At 37.9% G+C, this 23,284-nt stretch overlaps 3 protein-coding genes across 4 annotated transcripts; 1 reads left to right on the top strand and 2 right to left on the bottom strand.

Moving 5' to 3' along the window:
* Positions 1-2,235: 2,235 nt before the first annotated feature.
* On the top strand, positions 2,236-5,712 carry LOC100241610 (asparagine synthetase [glutamine-hydrolyzing]-like). Its single transcript, NM_001281237.1, is given in 13 exon segments — positions 2,236-2,315; positions 2,915-3,053; positions 3,155-3,250; positions 3,390-3,531; positions 3,642-3,832; positions 3,920-4,081; positions 4,168-4,248; positions 4,342-4,563; positions 4,659-4,793; positions 4,906-4,986; positions 5,089-5,175; positions 5,270-5,377; positions 5,485-5,712. Coding segments are annotated over 13 exon segments (1,752 nt in total).
* A 548-nt stretch (positions 5,713-6,260) lies between these two features.
* Positions 6,261-9,762, bottom strand: LOC100263882 (protein PMR5). Its single transcript, XM_002277193.4, has 5 exons — positions 9,124-9,762; positions 8,866-9,037; positions 8,589-8,767; positions 8,310-8,468; positions 6,261-6,911 (listed from the first exon to the last, which is right to left on the bottom strand). The coding sequence occupies exons 1-5, from the start codon at positions 9,459-9,461 to the stop codon at positions 6,581-6,583; spliced, it is 1,179 nt and encodes a 392-aa protein (XP_002277229.1). The 5' UTR covers positions 9,462-9,762; the 3' UTR covers positions 6,261-6,580.
* Positions 9,763-12,530: 2,768 nt separating this feature from the next.
* On the bottom strand, positions 12,531-23,168 carry LOC100243375 (uncharacterized). 2 transcript variants are annotated; one of them, XM_019220692.2, is made up of 10 exons: positions 22,659-23,168; positions 19,683-22,328; positions 19,356-19,479; positions 19,159-19,247; positions 17,692-17,936; positions 16,649-16,735; positions 16,457-16,556; positions 15,712-15,919; positions 15,518-15,623; positions 12,531-13,186 (listed from the first exon to the last, which is right to left on the bottom strand). In XM_019220692.2, the coding sequence occupies exons 1-10, from the start codon at positions 22,863-22,865 to the stop codon at positions 12,988-12,990; spliced, it is 4,011 nt and encodes a 1,336-aa protein (XP_019076237.1). In that variant the 5' UTR covers positions 22,866-23,168; the 3' UTR covers positions 12,531-12,987. The 2 variants fall into 2 exon arrangements, with proteins under 2 accessions (XP_019076237.1, XP_010650889.1); XM_010652587.3 differs by having other exon boundaries at positions 12,532-13,183; positions 22,659-23,166.
* Between the last annotated feature and the right edge of the window lie 116 nt (positions 23,169-23,284).

Genomic DNA, 23,284 nt, shown 5'->3' with positions numbered 1-23,284 from the left:
GGTCCATTATCATAAGTCCATAACTAAACCCCTCACACGCTGCATTATTTTTTATTCAATGCATGGCGGTTTTTTTCACTTTTTTTTTTTCCCCATAGAAAGGCCATTTCGTGGTGGGTGCGGGATGGGCACTGAGAACATCAGTTGCTGAAAATAGAGAATTTTGAGTCATGGTCACCGGAGAGCCTTAAGAGGAATCATTTTTCCCTTCGTATTGTTGATTTTATCATTTAACTAAAACCTAAAGACTCCATTGATAATTCAGCTGTACTGCCTCTTTAGCACTGAAGTGATATGTCTCTGTGAAAACTCTGGCCTGCAGACAAAAGGGTTGGCACTTGGCACAGGCCATTGATTCATGAGCTTTGTGTTTTCAAAACAGACATATCTCTATCTCTGAAACTGTATGGGGTCCTTAGTTGTGTTCAGTTTTGTTTACTTTCCCAGGTGCTCGGACTCATCCTATCCTCTCATATTGTTACCATTCAGTTCAAAGTTGCCAAAGGGTGTGCATCCTTTTTAACATCTAATGGAATGAAGCATCTTAATTTTCCTCCAGAATCAGGGGAAATAATCAGCCATTTCTCGGGCATCTTCTCCAACCCTACATTTCCAAACATCACGTCCATTCTTACTATACGTAAATCAGTACAATAATTGAACTCTTAATCAAGAGAAAGCATGACTTTAAGGACTTCTCGGATCATTATCCTTCCAAACAACGCTTTCCGAATAAAAAACTTCCTAACCCAAATTTTACTCTATGTAAATCAGTACAATAATTGCACTCTTAATCAAGAAAATGTTTTAAAGGCTTTTAGGGCTTGTCAGGTCATTATCCTTCAAATCAACCTTTTCCAAATCAAAAACACATTTAACCAATTTATATTATTTATAAATTCACAATACCTTCACCGAGAATTAGCGAAAAAAAACTGTTTTTCAAATTCAAGTTCATTGTTTTTAAAAACTGTTTTACAAAATAATTTTTTTCCACATAGGTTAGAGCCTAGAAGATTCAGAAGGGACATGTATAGATGTACCAAGAAGAAATGGAATGAGAGGCCCTCTCCATACCTCTTACTTTTCTTCCACGTGTTCATTTGGACTATGTGAAATGTGAAAAAGATAAACATATACCCTTGTCACCTTCGTCCTGTGGACTTCTGTGTACAACGTCCTTGGCATCGTCATCAACTTTCTCTTTCTCTTTCTCTTGCGGTTAGCCATACGTGGCTAAAAGATGTCTGACAATGTGCCTGTTTCCCCTCTATTATTTATGAGGCCTAAGAACAAGATAAGGCTTGAAGCATTATGTCTCGTTTCATTTGATCAATTGTTTAAATCTATACTTCAAGGAATATGATTTCTTTTACCAATTTTGCATTGTTTTTTAGCCCTTTATAGAGGCTCATACGCTATAATTTTACCCAAATTTTCACAAGGGCCGACCTAATACTCATGGGTTTAGATGGGAATCGTCCCAATTTAAACATAAATCAATAATGGAAGATTTCTTGCCATAATCTTATCCGATTGCAATTGATTATGAACTTGGAAGATATTCTAGTTCAGCACATCAAATAATCTACGAGATTCTTATCACATGGAAAATGGACCCTATTATCTAACTTAAAATAACTTTCTTATGTGACATGTTTCCAAAAGGAAAATCAAACCCCATTGTTTATTTCTTAATTTGAAGTCATGGGTGGACAAAATCATAGCCAAAAAATCAAAGGTCTTAGTTCCAAACTCTCGAAAATCCTAGTAAGTGACACGTGGATTGTACTATAAAAACGTATAATTAATGGGTTACATCATTTAAACTTATAAAATGTCGAGGTACCATCGGCAATGCTGACTCAGCATTTGAACCTAAAGGATAAACCTCACCTCAACATTTGGAGATTTACAAATAAAGAAAAGAAAAATATGGAGGAATGAGAGGACAGAGTGGGGGATGGTAGGATGGAACGACGTCGTTTTAGAGGGGTGTACGGTAGAACGTGTTTAACGACCCAGGGCCAGAGGTTCAATTTTTGTGCATTTTGCCTATAAATACGTGGCCATAGCGGCTCTCTCTTTACTCCACTGCTATTTACGTGTTGATTTCTCCTGCTTCCATCGGATTTGATCCATTCTTTGTCTCTCTTCCAATTTCGACAACTCCCCTTGAATTTTTTCTCTGTCCGTTTTCTCTTTTTCTTGTGTCAATCCTTCTTCATCATCATCATGTGCGGAATACTTGCAGTTCTGGGTTGTTCTGATGATTCCCAGGCCAAAAGGGTCCGAGTTCTAGAGCTCTCTCGCAGGCAATCCCTTCATTTCTCTCTCTCTCTCCCTCTATTTCTTGAACACCCATTTGTGATTTCTTCTTCATTTTCATTCTACTATTCCTTTGGTCATTTTGCATCTCAATTTATATTGGGTGGAAATTGACACATGGTCAGATACATTTTGTTTGTTTTCTTAGATTTTTTTTCTTATCTGCTTTGAGTAGGGAGACACAAGTGTTGTGATCTTCATATGATGATGGTCATAGGACTATTATTAATGTTTTCTTGTAACCTTTCTCTGCCATGGCCCATGGGTCCTGGGCCTCCTGGCCACATACTCAGAGTCTCATTAATGTGGGACCAATTTACATTTTTTTTCCCTGAAAAATGTCAAACGGGAACTGTCATTAGCTCAAATGTGACCTGGAAAATGTCAAACGGGAATTGTTTCCATCCATGCTGTATCACAAAAAGTAGTGATTTTATGCTATTTGTAAATGGACCGACATGAACCTTTTCTTGAACCATATTGGACTCTATCAGATCATTGATCATAATCAATAGCTTAAATTGAGGAGTGTTTGATATTTAATTCTGCAGTTGTTTTACCATTGTTATTTATGCTTCTGTGATAGGTTGAAGCATCGTGGTCCTGACTGGAGTGGGCTATACCAACATGGAGATTGTTATTTAGCTCATCAGCGGCTAGCAATCATCGATCCAGCTTCTGGTGATCAGCCTCTATATAATGAAAACCAAGCCATTGTTGTGACGGTAAGCTTTGTGCCAGAACAATTAGTCTAGTTTCTGGTTGGAATGTAATTAAATTTCAGGAAATGAAGGTTTAATGGAGAGAATTATGTGTTGAAAACCAGGTGAATGGAGAAATTTATAACCATGAGGAGTTGAGGAAGAGCATGCCAAATCACAAGTTCAGGACCGGGAGCGATTGCGATGTCATTGCCCATTTGGTGTGTCAATTATGGCCAAATTATACCAACTTGGAATGATCAAATTTAAGAAATTTGCAGATTAAAATCGGTTTCCTATATTAATTCTTATTCTGATAAATAATGGAATTGTATTTTTTTTTTCTCCTTTCCCGAACAGTACGAGGAGCATGGGGAAAATTTTGTGGACATGTTGGATGGAATGTTCTCATTTGTCCTGCTGGATACCCGTGATGATAGCTTCATTGTTGCCCGAGATGCCATCGGAATCACCTCCCTCTATATTGGTTGGGGACTTGATGGTAGTATCTCATTTGGTCCTGTTTTTAAGGACTATCTTGACTGTTTTCTATGTACAAATATGATTTGATCTTTGTGGCTAAACTAAACTACTGCCAATTTTCATCCTCAGGCTCGGTATGGATTTCATCTGAGCTCAAAGGTTTGAATGATGACTGTGAACATTTTGAGAGCTTTCCACCTGGTCACATGTACTCTAGCAAAGAGGGTGGATTCAAAAGATGGTACAACCCCCCTTGGTTCTCTGAGGCTATTCCATCGGCACCATATGACCCTCTTGTTCTGAGGCGAGCTTTTGAGAATGTGAGTTTCATGGAACCTAACCCTTTTAATTCGTAAACCAACTGGTCAGAAAATTGTTTCATTGTACGTCTTGGTTGCAAAATGCAGGCCGTGATCAAGAGGTTAATGACCGATGTTCCTTTTGGGGTTCTGCTGTCAGGAGGTCTGGATTCATCCTTAGTTGCCTCTATTACCGCTCGCCACTTAGCAGGCACAAAGGCTGCTAAGCAGTGGGGAGCACAGCTCCATTCCTTCTGTGTTGGGCTAGAGGTGAGTTTAAAGACAACAAATTTCAATATAACTGTAAAGGATATGGACTTTTAGTCCTTAAACCAGACTCTGCATCTGTCAAACAGGGCTCACCGGATCTGAAGGCTGCAAAAGAAGTTGCAGACTATTTGGGCACCGTTCACCACGAGTTTCACTTCACCGTTCAGGTAATAATACAGAAATGGTCTTTCCAAATTCAAGTTTTGGGCTTTTCTTCAGAGACCCAACAAAGTTAGGAATTCATCATCTTTGTGTGGCAGGATGGTATCGATGCCATTGAGGATGTTATTTACCATATTGAAACTTATGATGTGACAACGATCCGAGCAAGTACCCCTATGTTTCTCATGTCGCGTAAGATTAAGTCACTAGGAGTGAAGATGGTGATATCCGGAGAGGGCTCTGATGAGATTTTTGGTGGGTACTTATACTTTCACAAGGCGCCCAACAAGGAAGAGTTCCATAGGGAAACATGTCGCAAGGTAACAGATTTTATGCAAGGCGTCTGGTTTTATATCTGCATCCTTCAATCCAAAGTGATTGAAGTAAAGTCTTCCATGGCCTTGTTTGTATGCAGATAAAGGCACTCTACCAGTATGATTGCTTGAGAGCTAATAAATCAACATCTGCATGGGGTTTGGAAGCCCGGGTCCCCTTTTTAGACAAGGAATTCATTAAAGTTGCAATGGATATTGACCCTGAGTGGAAGATGGTATTAAAAAAAAAATTCAATTATCAATTAGATTGCTTATTTTAATGTGGGTTGCAAAAAATTCTAAGTTTATCAAGTAGATTCTCTGATAACAGCTTCAAATCTGTTTCAGATAAAGCCAGAACAAGGGCGAATTGAGAAATGGGTTCTGAGGAGGGCTTTTGATGATGAGGAACAACCCTATCTGCCAAAGGTGTAACATCATAATTTCCAGTGTTCTTTTACTGTTTCGTGCCCATTGATCAGATTAACAAATGAAACTAACGAGCTCAGTCAATGATTTGATTCCCTGCAGCATATTCTCTACAGGCAAAAAGAGCAATTCAGTGATGGTGTCGGCTACAGTTGGATTGATGGGCTCAAAGCCCATGCGTCACAACATGTAAATATCTATCTGATGTTCATCTGGATTTTTACTTTTTCCAAGGATATTTGATTGGTCTAACTCATGATTAACATGTAACTCCTACCTTCAGGTGACCGATAAAATGATGCTCAATGCTTCACATATCTTCCCACACAATACCCCTACCACAAAAGAAGCCTACTATTACCGAATGATCTTTGAGAGGTTCTTCCCACAGGTGATCTGATCGAATCTGACCTAATCCTGTAATACAACACTAGTCACATACGTGACATATAAAACTAACTTCATCATGCTTATTCATTGTCAATTTCTGTTCTACAGAACTCAGCTAGGCTGACTGTTCCGGGAGGAGCAAGCGTTGCATGCAGCACTGCCAAAGCAGTTGAATGGGATTCTGCGTGGTCAAATAACCTTGATCCTTCTGGCAGGGCGGCATTAGGAGTCCATCTTTCAGCTTATGACCAGAAGTTAACCACAGTCAGTGCTGCAAATGTGCCAACAAAGATCATTGATAATATGCCGCGGATTATGGAAGTAACCGCACCCTGACTCACCCTTGGAAGGACAATTCAATGCATGGATTCCAGGGTATAATATACTTATAAACTTTAGGCGCAATCGTAGAAGTGGGAAGGCATTCTATATGGTAGTCCATGAAATCTTTGGTATCAGACAGTATTTTCTAGTTTAAGTACAAGGTTGTAAGCTTTCCTTCTCTGTTGTTGTACATGGTTTTGAAGTGTGTTTTCAGTATCTTGTGGTGGTTTAAACACTAGTTTGTGAAGCTTCCCTCTGTTACACAATTCACTCAAAATGGTATACTTCATGTTATCAGTGTCTATAGGAAAACTAAAATGTGTTTCAGCTTAAATTGAGGGATAATGAGTCAATAAGCAAGTCAAGGCATGCAATACTTCCACTGAAAATACTCCTATAAACCCGGGCTAGTCTCAGAATGAATCCAGGCTGACCTATTGACAGGGTTGTCTCAGCTCTGTACTCGAAAAGAGTCACCCTGAAAATGGGGAGCCCTGTTTCCTATCCCCAAGCCTCTTCTGTTGACTACTTCATTCATCAGGGTACCCCATGGGAGAAGATTGTCCAAGGAAATCTCAAATATGGAGTCTCATTTGCTTAGAATGAAGCCAATGAAAGTTAATTCAGAACAAATTACAGAGTTCCATTCTTCTTCTTTGATTTCAAGAAGAGCTAAGATTTCCCAAATGCATCTGTTACCAACTAAGCGAGAAGCTTACATGTTTGATGATAAGAACACCTAGAAGAGGAAACTAACTATATTTTTCAGAAACAATACACATCTCCAATGGACTAATTTACATGAGAGAGAGGTGCAGTTTGGCACCCTCTCATGGGATGTGTGACTATATATAAAGAAGAAATGACAAACACTAGCAGATTAGAAGAACAAAGCAGTGTAGAATAGTTGGTTCCAAGTATCAGGCAATCCAGGAAGGCACCAATGGCTACAGTCGGCAGACCGATCAGGGTTAGCTCGCTGCGCAGGGCTCAGATCCCCACTGTAGATTGAGGGATGCCCATCTTTCCTCATCTCAGACAACAATGTTATGTCCAGCAAATATACAGGGCCACTCATTTGGCTCATTACTTCCTCCACCACCCTCATTTGATCTGGGTATGCTCCTGGATAAGTCATTCCACTCATTGGCGCAGTCTCACCGTAGCAGTTCTTTGTTGTTGTCACTGCCCCAGCACTCCATTCAGATGGGCTGCCAATTTCATTCACCCACATCATTCAGTCCCCATTCAAAATTTATTCTCTACATCACTTCAAGTTTGATACAAGATCAGAATGATCTCAGCTTTGTTCAAAGAGACCATTCAAGTGGATAAGTTACAAGACTTTTTAAAGACAAAATGCTATGGTTCTTAGGAGCTTTTCAACAATTGAATCACAGTTAATGAGGAATCAAAAGGGACTAGTGCTTCCACTTGGTTTGGGTTAGCAATGTCAACTATGATTAGCATAATTATGATACTATTTTGAAACTCCCAAGGTAGGTTTTTATAATCTTAATAAACCGAGTATTGTTTTGTCTCTTTTTTGCGATGCCACCGACAGAAAGAGTGATTGGAAAATGACAAAAAACATCATCACTGGATGCTCCTCCATCAACTGGACTAACCTTTACCTTTTCTAGCATTTACAAGATTAAATGTGAAATAAAGTTACTGCACATGTGCCTGAGAGGACAACATGCTCTGCAATTGTATGGAGACAAGGAAGTTTGAGGAGTTGATTCATTCAACCCCATACAATCCATGGAAATCAACCTTGGGCCCTCATTAATGAGTTCTAGAAATCAACATCAGGGCCTTATTTTTTTACTAGTTGCTTTCATCATAAACCAAAGAAAGAAGGGCTACAAACAACCTTATCTCCATTGGTGAAGTTTCGGGATATGGGAAATGGTGAATTGGAAAAAGTTTGTTATTTGAGAGCATTTAATTACCATAGTACAACAAGGACAAAAGAAAACAAGCAGACAAGCAGTCTGGTGCCTACTGGGTTGAAAAATATATAAACAGAAGTCCTACTGCCTTTACAGTGCAGGGCATGGAGACCACGTAGCGAATCATAAAGGGAGAAAGTAATAGTATCCTCTAAATAATGGTACCTGCAAGTGGGCAGTCCAAGCATTTTCTGCCACAAGTTAGGTGACCCCCAAGAAAAATCACAGTTTTTCTCAGCTGGGTAATATGATTCTTGATTTTATGAACTAGGGTCCATGATCAAGAGCTATATATTTATTAGGACACAGCCTAAAATCAGACAGTACTCGTTGCTCTTCTACCATATCAGAGGAATGGTGAAGGAATTCTGAGGCTTCTATTCAATTTGTACCGACTGGGATAACCTAATTTTCGGGGAATCTAATGGGATCGACCTAATGTGCTTAAGACATTCATCATTTGGTGGGTGCCAATAGTTTTTTCAATGGAATTATGGGTTGATGCCCTACCATCAGTAAAAGGCACAAAAGGCACAAGATCAAGGAGGCAAAGTGTTCAGTTCTAAAAAACGATAAAGTTTTTCAAATTCTTCTCCTACTAATAAAAGCCTGGAAGAAAATCTAGCATAACACATGATTGAGAGAGGAACTTACTTGTAATGGGTGGGAGAAGTGGACTGAAAGAAAACTCTGGTTCTGGTTCTGTCAACATTGGTATCAACCCATCTCGCCCACGTTCTCAATCCTTTCTCAAAAGCAACCAAACGATCCATATCTTGATACAATGTCCCATCCATTTCTATGTAATCCCACCTGCAAATTCACACAATATGAAATCACCCATTTCCCATCAAAATTAAATGACTCGATTAGAATGAAGTCGACTTCTTTTATACTGATATGTCATGTAATTTTGGTAAAATCGGGACTAACCCTTGGAGGGATCCCTTGTGACTCCACCAGTGACCTGTGTTAAATGACAGTACATCGACCCCTGTCCATGCGTTACCATTTCCAGAGATGTCACCCAGCCTTAGGACTCTCTTCCCCTGAACTGCCTCTATGTCCACCAGATATGGTGCTCTGTAAAATGAGACAGCCACACCATACTCCTGCATTTCCCAAAACAATTCCAATTAGGGTATGTTCGAATTGGAAAAAGAATGAAATGAACTATTGAATAACAGGGTGATTAAGATCCAATGCCCACCAAGAACTTCAAGGTTGAGAGGGGGTCTCCTCTGATAATCTGGGTTGGTGATCGTGGCACTGCAGTCGAAATCATGCAAACCAACGATTCCCATTGGTTTCTCCCCAGAGAATCACCTACAAACATCACAGTCTTGCCTTTCATTCTCAGCAGAAACTCGAGTCCATTGAACCTACAATGCAAGCGCAAAAACCATAGGTCATGAGAATGGGCAAGCGAACTGAAGCAATGGTGAAAGAAGAGAAGAAAATCAAGCACCTTGGAAGCTCGCAATTGGTGGGTTTCCAACGATATTTGAGGTAATCAGTGTCGGGTCGACCGTACATTTGGCAGTTGAATTCAGCATCAATGAAGGGGCAATCAGAGAACTGGTACAAGGGATATGCATCGTCACGAACCCAGGTGCCCATAAACAGAGCACATGTGCTTTGGTTAGCCTGAAGAAATGGCCTCCTGTTATGGTGGTGGTTATTGTGGTTCTTCAACCCCAGTAGCAGAGCTGATGAAGCTATGTGTGGCTGAACCAGAACTAGAACTAAGAATGTGAAACAAGACCCAAAAGCATAGAAAGAAGATGGAGCAGAAGGAAAATCCATTTCACAGCTCTAGGAAGAAGAAGAAAAAGAAAAAGAAAAAGAAAAAGAAAGGAAAGTAAAGCTAAAAGAGAGAGGAAGAGTTAATGGAGGCCTGCATAGTGCATATAAAAGAGGGGTTTTTTTGTTGTGTTGTGTGCATGTGAAGGTAGCTATGCTGGTTCACGTGAGTTATTATCATAGATTGGTTGACGGTGGCTTGTGAAGCTACTTTGGACCTTTGAATCCAGTTTTTTCTTATTGGGCATTGAGGTCATGGCTGTCTGAAATGGTTTTTTGTCCTTACATCCCTCCCCCCACGCCAATCCACCCATATATGTTTCTTTTGTTTCACTAATCTCTCACCTCCATCTTACCAATATCTATTTGTCAAAAGAAGCAACTGGACAACACCCCCCTCCCATATATGTTCCTTTTGTTTCCCTCTAATGTCTCACCTCCAGCTTACCAATATCTATTTGTCAAAAGAAGCAACTGGACAATACCAGTCATTCTTCTTTTTTTTTCCAAGGGTTTTAACCCATATTCAATTTCTCCCTTATGTGTATAATTTATATCTGTCAAAGAAGTAATTTGACAGATTTGACTTAGTAGTTTCCCAAGCATTAAGTACTCCCTTGTTAGCATATGGTTTTTTCCCCTCAAATAGTGATTTGGGCACTTGAGATGACGGTCCAAATAATTTTTTTTATTTACTTAATAGCTAGCATATGGTTTTTTTTCCCCTCAAATAGGTGATTTGGGCACTGAGTTGACAGCCCAAATAATTTTATTTATTTATTTTATAGTTAGCATATGGGTTTTCCCCTCAAATAGGTGATTTGGGCACTTTGGGATGACAGTACAATATATATATTGAATAGTATCATGGACATGAAAGATTTGCTTTGAAAAAGGTGGGAAAGAAAGCAAAAGCAAAAGTATAAAATAGGAAGGAGGGAAACATATAGAGGAGGCGCCAGTTGTTGGGATGGGGCCAGGATTGTACTGAGCCATTGCTATCAGAGCTTTATTTTAGGGAGAGGAGACAAGGTGGGTGAGGTTTTTAGCCCCAGTACACTCCACTTGGGGTGTGGTCATGTGGCCACTCCTGGTTTTGGCAGGCGCCTCCAATTTTGATTCTCATTTTCAATACAAAAGAAAAGGAACAAAAGAATACTTGCTGTATGCCCAAAAGCAACTCTGCCCCCTTTCCATCAAAATGAATATCAAATGTTCTTTGCTTTCCTTCACCCACATTCATAGAACATCATTCTCTCCTCAATCTCCTCCACAGCAGTAGTACAATCAGAGATTCATGCATCCCAGAATGATTTCATGGGATTAAAAGAACTGCATATTGAGTTATGTAGCTATGATTTTCAGAGTGTATCAAACTTTATGAGTGGGTTTACCTTTTACTGAGCACCCCCCCCCCCCCCCCCCCCCCCCCCCCAACAATGCTAGCTGTATCTGCATTAAAGATAACTGTATTACAGATGATCTAATAAGTTTTGGTCACATCAAAGCTGGGCAAGAGAATTTCTTTCAGTAGCTGAGATACAATTATTGTCTTCTAGGTGTGTTCCCCTAAAAATAAATAAGGTTCAATTAATAGTTGCCCCAGGCTTGGACTTCAAGATTGTGGATTACAAAGTTCTCAACATATCAGCAATGGTTATTTAGAAGAGTAAGTCCTTTTGAGGGTTGCAGCCTGTTAGAGGAGATGGAAAATTTATAGAATTTGAAGAAATGAGCATGGATTTGAAGGCACGAGAAGTCTAGGATACCTACTTTAGTACTTTTCCCACAAAAAAAAAGTGATCTGTTTTTGTTAAATTGTCTTAGGAATCAAAACCTAAACTTTTTAGGGAGGAGGAGGGACACAAAGAATAACTTGTATTCTACTTCTAGGGACTTAACTAAATGTGAAAAATGTCCTTGTATTAGGCATATCATACCCTCTACAAAGGAGAAAGGACACATACATTTTTACTGACACAATTCTCAGAAAAAGCATCAAGTTGAGAAGAGTAGTCAGCACAGAACCATAATGCTAATGTTGTTCTTGCACCCCATAATTTCAATGGAGAGAAGTCTAAAGACTGAGTTCCGTGATTGAGGAAAATGACACCTGCAAGGCATTGATAGAAGGGAAAGCTTGACGTATGTTTGACTCTAGTGCTACCATGTGAGTAACGCTTTTTCGTAAATTTCACGAGGACAAGACAATGATGTAGCAGATGCTTACATGTTTTACAATCACATTTTTTTTCAGTGTTTTTTTTTGTAAGCCATTTTGTTGATTTTTACCAAGGGGTTTAAAATCAGAAGCTTTAAGAAGGGTAAAAGCTTTTCTTTTGAATCAATTTTAGTGATTCCACCACCTTTCATCATCCCTCAATTTATTGTCATACAGCACCCCCTATCTTTTCCCTCTTTCTTTCCCTTTTTAATTTTTGGGTCTTCCCCCTTTTGGAAAAATATACGTAAGATGATCTTTCTGCTAGTTGAAAAAGCCCTTAAAGTAGTGCTCATTAGATTGACCCAGATTTGAAATCGATTATTAATGAAGCAGTATATGATTATAGAGACAAACAAGAAGAAAGAAATGGGCTGTCATGAAAAGAATAGGAGCCAATCAGAGTTTCAAAAGTGACATTGAAAAGTCTCCTTAATCCTAGCATTATCTTTATTAACTAAAGACATGACCCTCGTAGTTATTATGAAGTGGGCACCACCCTTGACTCCTCTTGTTCTTATGAAGGGAATGTGTTTGTATGTGTCCCAAAAGCTAAGATCAAAGGAAACCTCCATTAATTAATGGAACTACACCACCTTCCCCAACCACCAAAGAAAAAAGAAAGATAAGAAGATACAAGAATGATGTTAATAGTCTTAGTGGAAAGTATGCTAAGAAGTCAATTTTCCAGGCAATAGAAATAATGATTCCAGGTCACTGGTGTCCACAGCAGAATTATTGGAGCATATAAAAGAACAACTTGATCAACCTACCAAAAAGATGAATAAATGAACGGTTTGATCAGGTGAATTATTGAATACCATGCATTGAAGTATTCAATTCAATGTGTCAAGAGACGGGTCCTCAAAATGAGGCCACAAGAAGAGCATGAAAAAGATACTGGGTTGCTGTCACCAGTTGGAACACAATTGGTATGACATATCATACAGAGGGATGATTCTCAGTAAGACAACACAGAAGGACATCATTCTTACTGTAAATATACCCAGTATTGGTTTTACTCCAAGTTCGTCTGTGAAACAAGTACTCAAAATGAGCTATGCATGAAACTATTCTCCGACCTATACATAAAATAAAAGTGAGCACAATTCAAGCCCCTGTGACTCACTCCATCCTTTACAAAAAGGCAATCTATAGATTTCTGAGTCAAAATTTTTGAAGTCCTGGGACACAGTCTAAATGACTGGCTCACAGAACAAAGCCAAATTTACTGATTTTTCATGTCGCTGGGGAACTAGTTGCATTTAGATTCAATTAGTTGTGTTAGTCTGTGCACGTGGAATGAAGTCAGCTCCCACTGGCTGATAGTATTCTCCTTCGCTTGTAGCACTTGAAATATCCATTGCCAATGTCTCTGCCCTTATGATTGTCATCTTTGAGCAAGCACTCTAAATTATTTTCATTGAGGCCCAGTTTATGTTCAGGATCAGTCTGTTGGGTTGCAGGCAGGCTATTGCTACCATCACCGCCTTTGCTTGAAGTACTGCTGACAAAAATCACCATTGTCAGTAACATAATCAGCAACTTCAAATGAGGAAAGAAAGGAATTAGGAAGAAATAGAAAGGTGCCAATCATCCATAATCAAGGGACAATGGATCAGATGGGAATGAAGTTGCTCAAATCAGGTGGACCACAAATAACTCAACATGAGGCATCTGAAAGGGGAATTGTGTTTCACGTTGCTAGTATTGCTCAAGTAAACATCTAACAAGTAAAAACCTATATGCCTATGAAACTTGGAACATAAAAAATATGTGAAATAAATGAACAAATGTTAAAGGGCAATTTACTAGCAGCATGGTGGTAACAAATAGAGAGCACAGAAACGGCAAAATGATGCAATGTATCAAGGACAATTATATGGGATGTATAGATCCTTGAGAAGAGACAAATGGTGGTGGGCCATGGTCTGCCTGAATTTTACTAGCAAACACAAGGTGGATCTAACTGTTTTTACCAAATTGACTTCAACATCAACATTTATACACATTGATCAAGGCATAAAGATAATAACACCTAAAATGAACCCCTTTTTCAAACACATATATCGAGCAACAACATCTGTCGTTTGCAGTCTCCAATCTTTTTGACAAAATGGACTGGAAAAGCAGGATTCCCTACCCAAATAGTGAAAATTAGCGCTTTGTACAATAACCTATGATTAGAATGATATTGCACTGAGGGGTCTTGACAAGTGGCTAATTTGTTTATTTTTCTAGTAAATTTTCATCTGAAAAATAGTGTCTGTCACATATAATGGTGGTAATGGTAACCTCCTTTCAACTAAAGCTTGGAAAGACCATGCATGTAGAACTCCCATATGATCTAAATTTAAAAGGCAGTACTAGGTGGCCTAATTTCTTTTCTTGAAATTTCTATTTATTTTACTCACAAATTACATATGTTAGTATTTCATAGCATCGTGTTATGCAGTCATTTAGACAAAATATGCTCTAATGCTCTAGTACAGCACGTGCTTCAATTACAATAGTAAATTGGCATTTTCGAGTTAAAATTTTTCTTACATGCTAAGTTGGGTACTAATTAACTTTTTCTCTGTTGCATGACTAGAAAGCACCATTGCATAATTCTTGTCGTCAATTAGAAGGAAGTTGGATGTTTTGATGTCATGCCCTGATCTATGAAACTTGAATGATATAGTACATAATTTGTCATGCTCCAGTTGTTCTGAACAGACAATAGTTGCAATTGACCATTTAAATGGTACAAACATTAATAGAATTAATTTCTTCCATTCTAGTCCACCCTACCAGAGTATTTTTCTTAGAGCAGAAGAATATTTGTCAATATTTCCAAAAAGCCAGATTGGGATTTCCCTTTATTAAAGAGGAAAGTTTATTAATTCATTTACCACAGTTCTTGTACCATGATGAAATCCCCTTCTTTGGAAAGGTATGGAAGATGAGTTCAAATATCATCTTCTTGATTGAATGATGGTGTGTATTCCTGACTAGATGAGGGGTTTGGTTGGGGTTTGAGATTGGTATTTGTATAAGTTAAGCTTCCTTAGGTAAGTAGTTATTTGGAGATTCCAGCAGAAAAGGATGAATAATGAGAGAAACTAATATCTTCGCAGTACAAGTGTAACTGGCAATTGAGGAGAGTGGTGGCTTGAAGAGATTCAGGACATCTTTTGGGTTGGTGTTTGAAGTACTTGGGTTTAATAAAATTAAAGAGATTTGGTTTATTTTAGGGGATGAGAGAAGAGTGAGCTTTTGGAAGAAATCTTGTTGTGGACGGCCCTGTTATGGAGAAATCAGAGAAATTTTATGGATTTTTTTTGGCTAATGCAATTTAGACGTGCTACTATGACAAGGGAAAGGAAGGTCACATGCAAGGAATGAAATATCAATATCGACAATGATATTAAGGTTCAGAAATTATGGAGATATTGTCTTGAGATTCTTCCTTCCTTTGTCATAGAGCACAACTTTCAATCTAGAAGAAAACATTAGGGCACCCTGTGGAAATAATTTCAATATACACAAGCAAAGTCTTGCTTTATTATTCAAATCTTTCTTATTCTTATATTGAGCAATAGGCAGACTAAATAATTTTCACTATACTATTTAGCTTCTTAGTATATTTTGAAAACACTGCTAAAGCATACAGCCCATCCACTATCACATTCTCCTACATCATGGCATTAAAACTCACCAATAAGAGAAATTTTTGAAATAGGAAATCCATCTCCATTTCTTAACCTCAGTCTAGATCTAAAGCACTACCATGTAAGCCCTTCTATGCTTTTTCATTGAAATTTTATAAATACAGGAAATTAGAGGTGAGACATACTCCGATGGTCCTGGGGCAACAATTTCAGCTTCAACTTGTTCTGATTTAAGAGCTTCAGAGATGGCACCACGCTTATTGAAATCAATAATATGCTTTGACCAAGCTCCTGCAAAAGAACATATAAGGGGATGCATGCCAGCTAGCAGACTGTTATTCGCACTTCAATAAGGTAGCTGAGAGGATGGCAAACATACCAGTCGATTGGTTTGATTTTGCTAAAGGGATCTTCATCAAGAGTTTCTGGCACATTACCGTGTCCTGGAAATCCAGGAAACTGTAATCCAAAAACCTTAGTCTTTCAGAATCCGTCATCTTTGAAAAACCAAATGAAGTAGTCCATGTGTTTAGCACACTAGGAACAGCTGGCAACACCAACCTCTCCACTCCTAATTCCATGAGTTTCTGCAGAATCAATGCAGAAAATAATATTAGGAAATTGACAAAATAAAAGTTACCCTTCAGAATTGTAAAAACAGATGGGGAGAATGCTATTCTTTCCATGCGTGTCAATCTTAATCCAATTGGCAGAATCAGCCTCCCACCCACCTACACCTCTCAGGTCATTTGGAAATTTACCCTTGATATAATTGTCATATTTGAATCAACTACAGTGACACCAGATTTCGCACTGACCATTCCAGCCATCAATACAGGTATTACAATGAGGTGGTGATAAAAAATGATTGACCAACTCTAAACAAATTGATACTGAACTTTTAACTGTGATTGCATGGTGATGTCAGCAATCAAAGTTCAAGCATTATACTTACACTAACAAGTTATATTTGTGAGAAATGAGATTTACAGGGACATTACAAAGTAGCACTTCAATGAAAGATCTAACTAAATTACAGACCAATGAAGTCCACAAAAAGTTTGCAAGTTATACATATGTATGTATATATGCTGAGCTCCAACACAAATAAAGAGAATAATCACCTTTTCAAGTTCATTCATCAAAATGTGACACATTCCTAGTCGACGATATTGAAATCGAGTACCAATAAGTGGCACTTCTGCCACCTTTTCTCCATATACCCTTGAACAGGAAAATAGAATGTCAGATTACCATTATTTAAAAAAGTAAGAAAAAGGTAGCTACATTAGGATCTGTAATCCTGTAAGCCCTACCTTACAGTAGCCACACTAATCAGCTCATCATTTCTCTCCAAGAGCACTGTATAGAATCCTTGGAAGTTCAAACGGTTGAGATCTGACCTGAAAGTTCCACACCACTTGCATCAAACTTCAAATGAAACACTTTTTATTTGTAAGCATAATGTGATAGTGAAATCCAAATGAAAGTAATTTTTCTCCTACAAACAATATCATGTGGACCAACCAGTGATCCATTAAGAAAAATGAACGAACAGGAAAAACTGGATCAGGCTTCCACTGCTTTTGTTTCTGATGACACTAGCCATGTAACAACCTAAAGATTTAAATACAGACAATATATCTCAAAATAATAGCAGAAACAATAGTGATAAGTCAAAACCTTTATACGGTTTTCCTTAAATAATATAAGAAATGACTCCTTCACCGTTCCATGATCCTTCCTTTAATGTAACTAACATGATTTTGTACACTTTTCTTTTCCCTGCATACCCTTAAAAAATAGGTATACATCCATTTGCTCATCCTTGACATGTAATTAACAATATAGAATTAGCAAACTTTTATCCTTCAAGTCTTAGCCTTCATTTCTGCTTAACTTTTTACTAAGTTTTTTTTACATTAAACATGGGCAAATACATAAGACATTTTTTAAAAAGACAGAGTCAAGAACCTACTAAGTAATGGTATAATTTCTACAGAATTTGTAGGTGGATTTCCAATTTAACCATCATAAAATTGGCATATGGGAAAAAGGGAACACAAAATATACATTTTACTAAAAACAAGTTCACAATTTATGATCCAGTCGAATGATAAGGAACAACAGAAAAGGTATTCATCAGATCAAACAGCATGTAGTTCAAGTTCATTACATACAATGATAACATGTCAACAACAAAGATAGAAAAATGAATTAGCTGAAACTTCACACAAACGAATCAGAAAATGAAAGGAAACTGAAAAGATCCTAAAACTTGCACACAAAAATAAAAAAATAAAAATGCATACAAAAGAAGGTTGTCAAGATAGATAGTGCAGAAATAAGAATATCTCACCCTCTACAGAAAATAACATCTTCAACAACATCTCTCCTTGTATGAGGTTCTTTAACGGGCTCAAAACATTCATGCATGACACCAAGAGCAATATTGAGCTTGCTGTAAACTTCTGTCAAGGCCTCAATATCAGGTAAATCAATCTCAAGACCTTTACTTCGAATGGGTTTCAGCAAGGTCCAGGTTAAATTATCCACACCTACTGGAAATGATTTCCCTAAAAGCTTCTGAAGGCCCAAAAATATCTGCAACAGTAGCACAAGTATCATAATGTAATAACAAGTGTGTTTGCTTATATCATGTTCAAGTAGCAATATATAACAGAAAGCATCCATGTGCCAAACAAGCACTCAATTTAATGTTTGGTTTTTCATGCAATAAAACTGTACAAAGTAGTTACTGACACCATCTGCTGATGATGGCATTAAAAGCATGCATATTGATAGTATTATTAGCTTTTAGAAACATCTAACCCAATAATGATCAATAAATAAAAATTTATCCTCAACTAATACCATATTTATGTGCCCTTTATCAACCACCATGTTCATTCATTCAAGTCATATTAATCCCATCAAGAACCTTCCAAAAAATGCAAAATAGAAAGCCCCTTAGCAGTACAATGCATAACCAAGTGTATGGCAATATTTCCACATAGGACGTTCCACCATTTTCAAAAATATGCTCCAGATTCTTGCACATTAGGAATAGAAGAAACTATGAAAATTAGTCCATTGATTACTAATTCCAAAAAGAGAAAATCTAAAAGAATTTATTATTAGCCTTTTTTTTCCACATCTGGACAACTGTAAAATCAGAACAATCAGAGGCTTTACATCAGTAATGGACTAAGGAATTATGTATTTATTTTTTTGTAGAGCCCCCATCATGTACGTGATAGCCTTTACAAAAGCAAGATTTATCACTATTTTACCTCTTGAAAAAAATATATTTATGCCACTTCTTCTTACTTCTTCTATCTGCCTTTTTAGACCTATTATCTAAGAGTTCTTGTGCTTGAAATTACATATAAACTGCCCAGACTGAAATGCATAATGCTTTAGATTTGCTAGTAGCGGAGCAAAATCAAATCAAAATTAAAAAAATTATTCCTCTAATTAATAAGAAAAATCAATTCTGGTTAAGAAAAATGGAGAAAAAAATTTATTTCTATATTCAATTGTTTCTTCTTTTTATATCCATTCATAGAACAACATGGGACCACATATTGGTAAGTAATTCTAATATGAAGCTCAAAAGCAATAGCATACCTTAAAAAAAATAATAATGAAGAAACAAGTAAGTTTATTTATAAAACTTCAGCTAGAATTATTTCAATATGAGCTCGCATGAATTCCCTCTAAGTAGAAAGAAACGTAATTTGAAGTTGCATAAATGCAATTATATACCAAGACAACACTTTTTGGAGCGAAAAGGTAATCAAGAAGAAAGATGGGTCATACATACCTTTTTACACTGTTTACTGCAAAACCAAGTTCCATTAGGATAACTTGCCAACTTAACATGCCCCCATTTCCTTAGGCAACCTACATGATCTGTATTAAATTGTAAAAATGTAACTACAAACTTTTCAAATGAGCATATCCATCTATACAAATGCACATGCATGTAATAGAAGTACCATAAACAGAAATAAAACTTACATTGACGTTCGCATTGATAACAACTGAAAACAACATTATCCTGTTCACTGCCTCCATCAAATTTGTTTTCACCACAAATTCCACAACAACAGGATGGGCAAAACCAGTCACCCTCAGGAAGTGTCTAAAGAAGCAAGAAAAAAATGAAGAATAAATAAATAATGCAGTTGAATACCATACTCAAAATTCACAATAATATACTAGAAAAAGGAAACAAGATAAAAGTAAAAAGGGAAAAAGAGCTATAAATGAAGTTTGAAATTATAAAAATGGAACAAAACAAACAATCAAAGAAACAAAGAAAAAAAAAAACACAAAACAACCTACCTTCAAACCAAGGCAACTCTTATGGAATGAGGATGGACAATGGTCACATAGGACTAAATCACCACCATAGTGACAAACAGAACAAATGTGGTCATTCTCATGGTGACGTTCATTGCTCTTCTTCCTACTAAACGATTCTTTTGTGAAGCCTTTCCCAGTAATATCACGTATTATTTGCATTTGGCATTCTAACAGAGACCTTCCATCTTCCAAGAAAATATTGGCAGCTGACCTGTGATAAGAGCTGCCAGCATGAGCTTCAAACCTGCTAAGACTAAACACTTCTTGGCAACAACTGCATTTGATCCCATCACGAGTTATCCGCCCGTCTGCCATTGGATGATGATCCCTTCGACTACTGTAGTGTACTTTTGCCCTTGGCAGCACCACATTGTTGTCTATCAACCAAGAAAGTATAGTCCTTGGGTTGTTTGATGAACCAGGAATCAGTACCTGACGTGCTCTTTTTCTAGATCGCAGAACACGGGTACCATCTAGACCATTTAGTCTCATCAAAGCTTTAGATCCCTTTCCATTCTTCAACTTTGAGAAGCAGACATTTTTGTCCTTTGGGTGCCTCAACTCTCTGTCACCTACTAATCCAATTCCAAATCCATCTTTTCCAGTGGATTGTGTCCAAGATTGAAGCGAATTAGAGGTAACACCATGTAGTCCATCATGTCTCTTCTTTGTAACTGCACTAATCTCTTTGCTTTTCAACTGTGATATGCTGGAAGACTTTATTGGCCACTTTGCAGATGGTACATTTTGTTCTATCAAACTGTTCTGCATTCTCATATCAATCAAGGCAGAAGATAATTCTTGGCCCAAAGCTACCTCACTAACATTCATGGTTTTCACAGGGTTCCAAGTGGTAGAAGTACCTTCAGAAGCTCCACCTTCATCCATACAGCCCTTGCAGGCTGTACGAAGAGAATAATAACACTTTCCTTTTGGTGAGAAGTAGCGCATTTCACGCTTCCCTCTCCTATATGCATACCAAAATGTCCAACCCATGAATGAGAGGTGCTTCTTTGCTTTAGATTTTAAATTCAAACTCCGAATGTCATCCTTCCTGCTATGGTGTTCTTTCTTGTCTAACCCAAGAAAATAGTAGTTGACTACAGCTTGAGGGCAATATTCATGATCAATATCAACTCTGTCATCATGACTAGGCACTGTCCATTTTCCCTTACTCACTTGTGATTTTTCAATAAGCTGACTTGACAGATCATTCACTTGCAATTTAACGAGTGGAAATGCCAGGTCATCATATGGACTAAGCAAACTTCTCTGGTCATCTTGGGAAATTGGAGAATCAATTCCCGCATCAGGTCGCCGCAAATCTTGACAGACCTGTCGAAGAGATAGGTAAGTCTTCCCTTCAGGGGAGGTGTAACGAAATCTAGGAAAATCTTTGTTCATAAACTCAATTTTCCAGCCCAGATATGAAAGGTGCTTCCTGACATTTTCTGTTAATGAATTTGGAGGTTTCCTCTTCCCAGAAGAAATAAGTGCGTATTCAATAATTGCATCAAAGCAGGACTCGGCTCCGTGAAGTATGTCAGTATCAACACGTCTCCAATCATTCTTCCTATTAGCTGAAGGGTTATTAGAATATCCTTCACTTTTGCAATCAAAAGTGAAATTCTCCAATTTATTTGGTTTAGAAGGTATAACCAACAAAGGCTGAGGTTGAACAGACATCTCTTTATCACGATAGGGCATATCCAACCCACTATTCTCCACAAAAGGAATCACACCATCCACCTCATGCTTCTCCTGGACATGTTGATTGCTACTACATTTTGGATCAGTATACTGGAACCTAGTAGCCAAGCCACCATTTTCAACCAATTTATCAACGAGTCCAATACTATAATCCCCTGAATTTGTTGCATTAGCATCATTGTTAGTCATCATCATACTACCATCCAATGGGCTAATACCCCGTATTGGTTCCACCGCATGACAGTTAGCCAACACTTCAGGCTTCAACATAGAACAGATTTTATTTAGAGTTATCCTGAAATTGTCAGCAATGGCCTCCCGAACCAACTCTCTCCATAGAGCATTTGATGGACAAGTCCACTCCTTAACTTTCTCAAACCCCTTTTTTTCCCTCACATCATACCAAATCTGCTTCAGTGAGACATTAAGGGGCCAATCCTGTTCATATTCCTCAATCAACTCAAGAAACAACCAATTCCGTCGTCGCTCCCAAGTTGCTGTACCCTCGTTCCAGTCCTGAGTAATCCTAATGTTATCAACTCCAACTGTCAATTCATCACCCAAATCTGGGAAAAAAACTTTCCTGTTCTCCAAACCATCTTCATGGTCAAAAATCACACCTTCCCACCAAGCCTCCCTAAAAAACACATCCACACATAGTCCATAATGAAGGTTCCATTTCCCAAAGTCACATTGTGGTGGCAATGGCCTTATCCTACCACGATGATTACACTGGTCGGTATCAACAACACTTGTTCCCTCAATAGCACCAGAAACACTCACAGACTCTAAGAATCTTTCTCCCATCCGATCATCCAATATCTCACTATATTTCACGTTCCGAACTAAATAATCACAACCAATGATAGTTCCTGAATGCCACGAGCCCAGAAGCCCTTCTTCCACACTCCTTACCTTCAAATTTTCACACATTTATGCGTTAAAATTCAATGTATCAAAAAATCAACAATTGAGAAAAATTAAAGAGAATTGAATTATATTGAATAGAATCAAATAACCCCGAGCAGCTAATCAAGCCACGTATAAACAATGACGAGAACAACGAAACCCACAAGGATTACAATGCAGCAGTCAAGAATAATCGCATTCAACCCCAAAAAAATAGATAAAAACCGAAAGCATCAATAAAACAAAAGGAAACAAAGGGTTTCTACAACACCCTCATAAACCCCACAAAAACCCTTGAAAAAAAAAATGAAAAAGAAAACCAAGGCTGAATTATACCTCAACTTCTTCGCCAACAAGAAGCTTTCTCTTGTTGCCCGTCCTCTCCCTCCCACAATCCGGTTCTTCAAGGTTCACCACCGTTGAAGACCCAATACCACCCCGCATTACCTTGCCTTTCTCATCATTAAAAAGCTTTCGTTCGTTGTGTAAACTCTTCCGCTTCTTCTTCCTCTCCCAATCCGATTTTTCAACTTTAACCGCCATTGAAGACCCAATGCAAGGCCACAGAAGTAGAGTGCAGGTCCACCTGGTTTTAATGAAACTGATACCTTCTTTCTCATATAAACCCGGTTCCCTCCTTCACGCGCCGAGCCGGGTCGATCCAAAGAGACGCGGCGCAGTTTACTTGGAGCCGAAGAGATTCCCTTTTCTGTTACACACATAATATTATGATCATATCTCTGATGGGAAATTTCTTTACTGCCTTGTTTGGTTTGTCAGACTTCCCTTATTCAACCAAACCTGCCAAACACCTCCTAAAGTAAGAAAAAAAATCAAACCCATTTTTAAGTAAAATGATTATATTTTCACCCGTAAGTTATGATAAAATAAATTTAAACCCCATTATTTCTATTTATTTCTATTTATTTACATTAAAAGCTAAGCCAGGTGGAATAAAAAAA

The sequence above is a fragment of the Vitis vinifera genome, chromosome 6 (assembly GCF_030704535.1).
Source record: "Vitis vinifera cultivar Pinot Noir 40024 chromosome 6, ASM3070453v1".
NCBI lineage: Eukaryota > Viridiplantae > Streptophyta > Magnoliopsida > Vitales > Vitaceae > Vitis > Vitis vinifera.
This window is presented reverse-complemented; position numbering and strand designations above follow the sequence as displayed.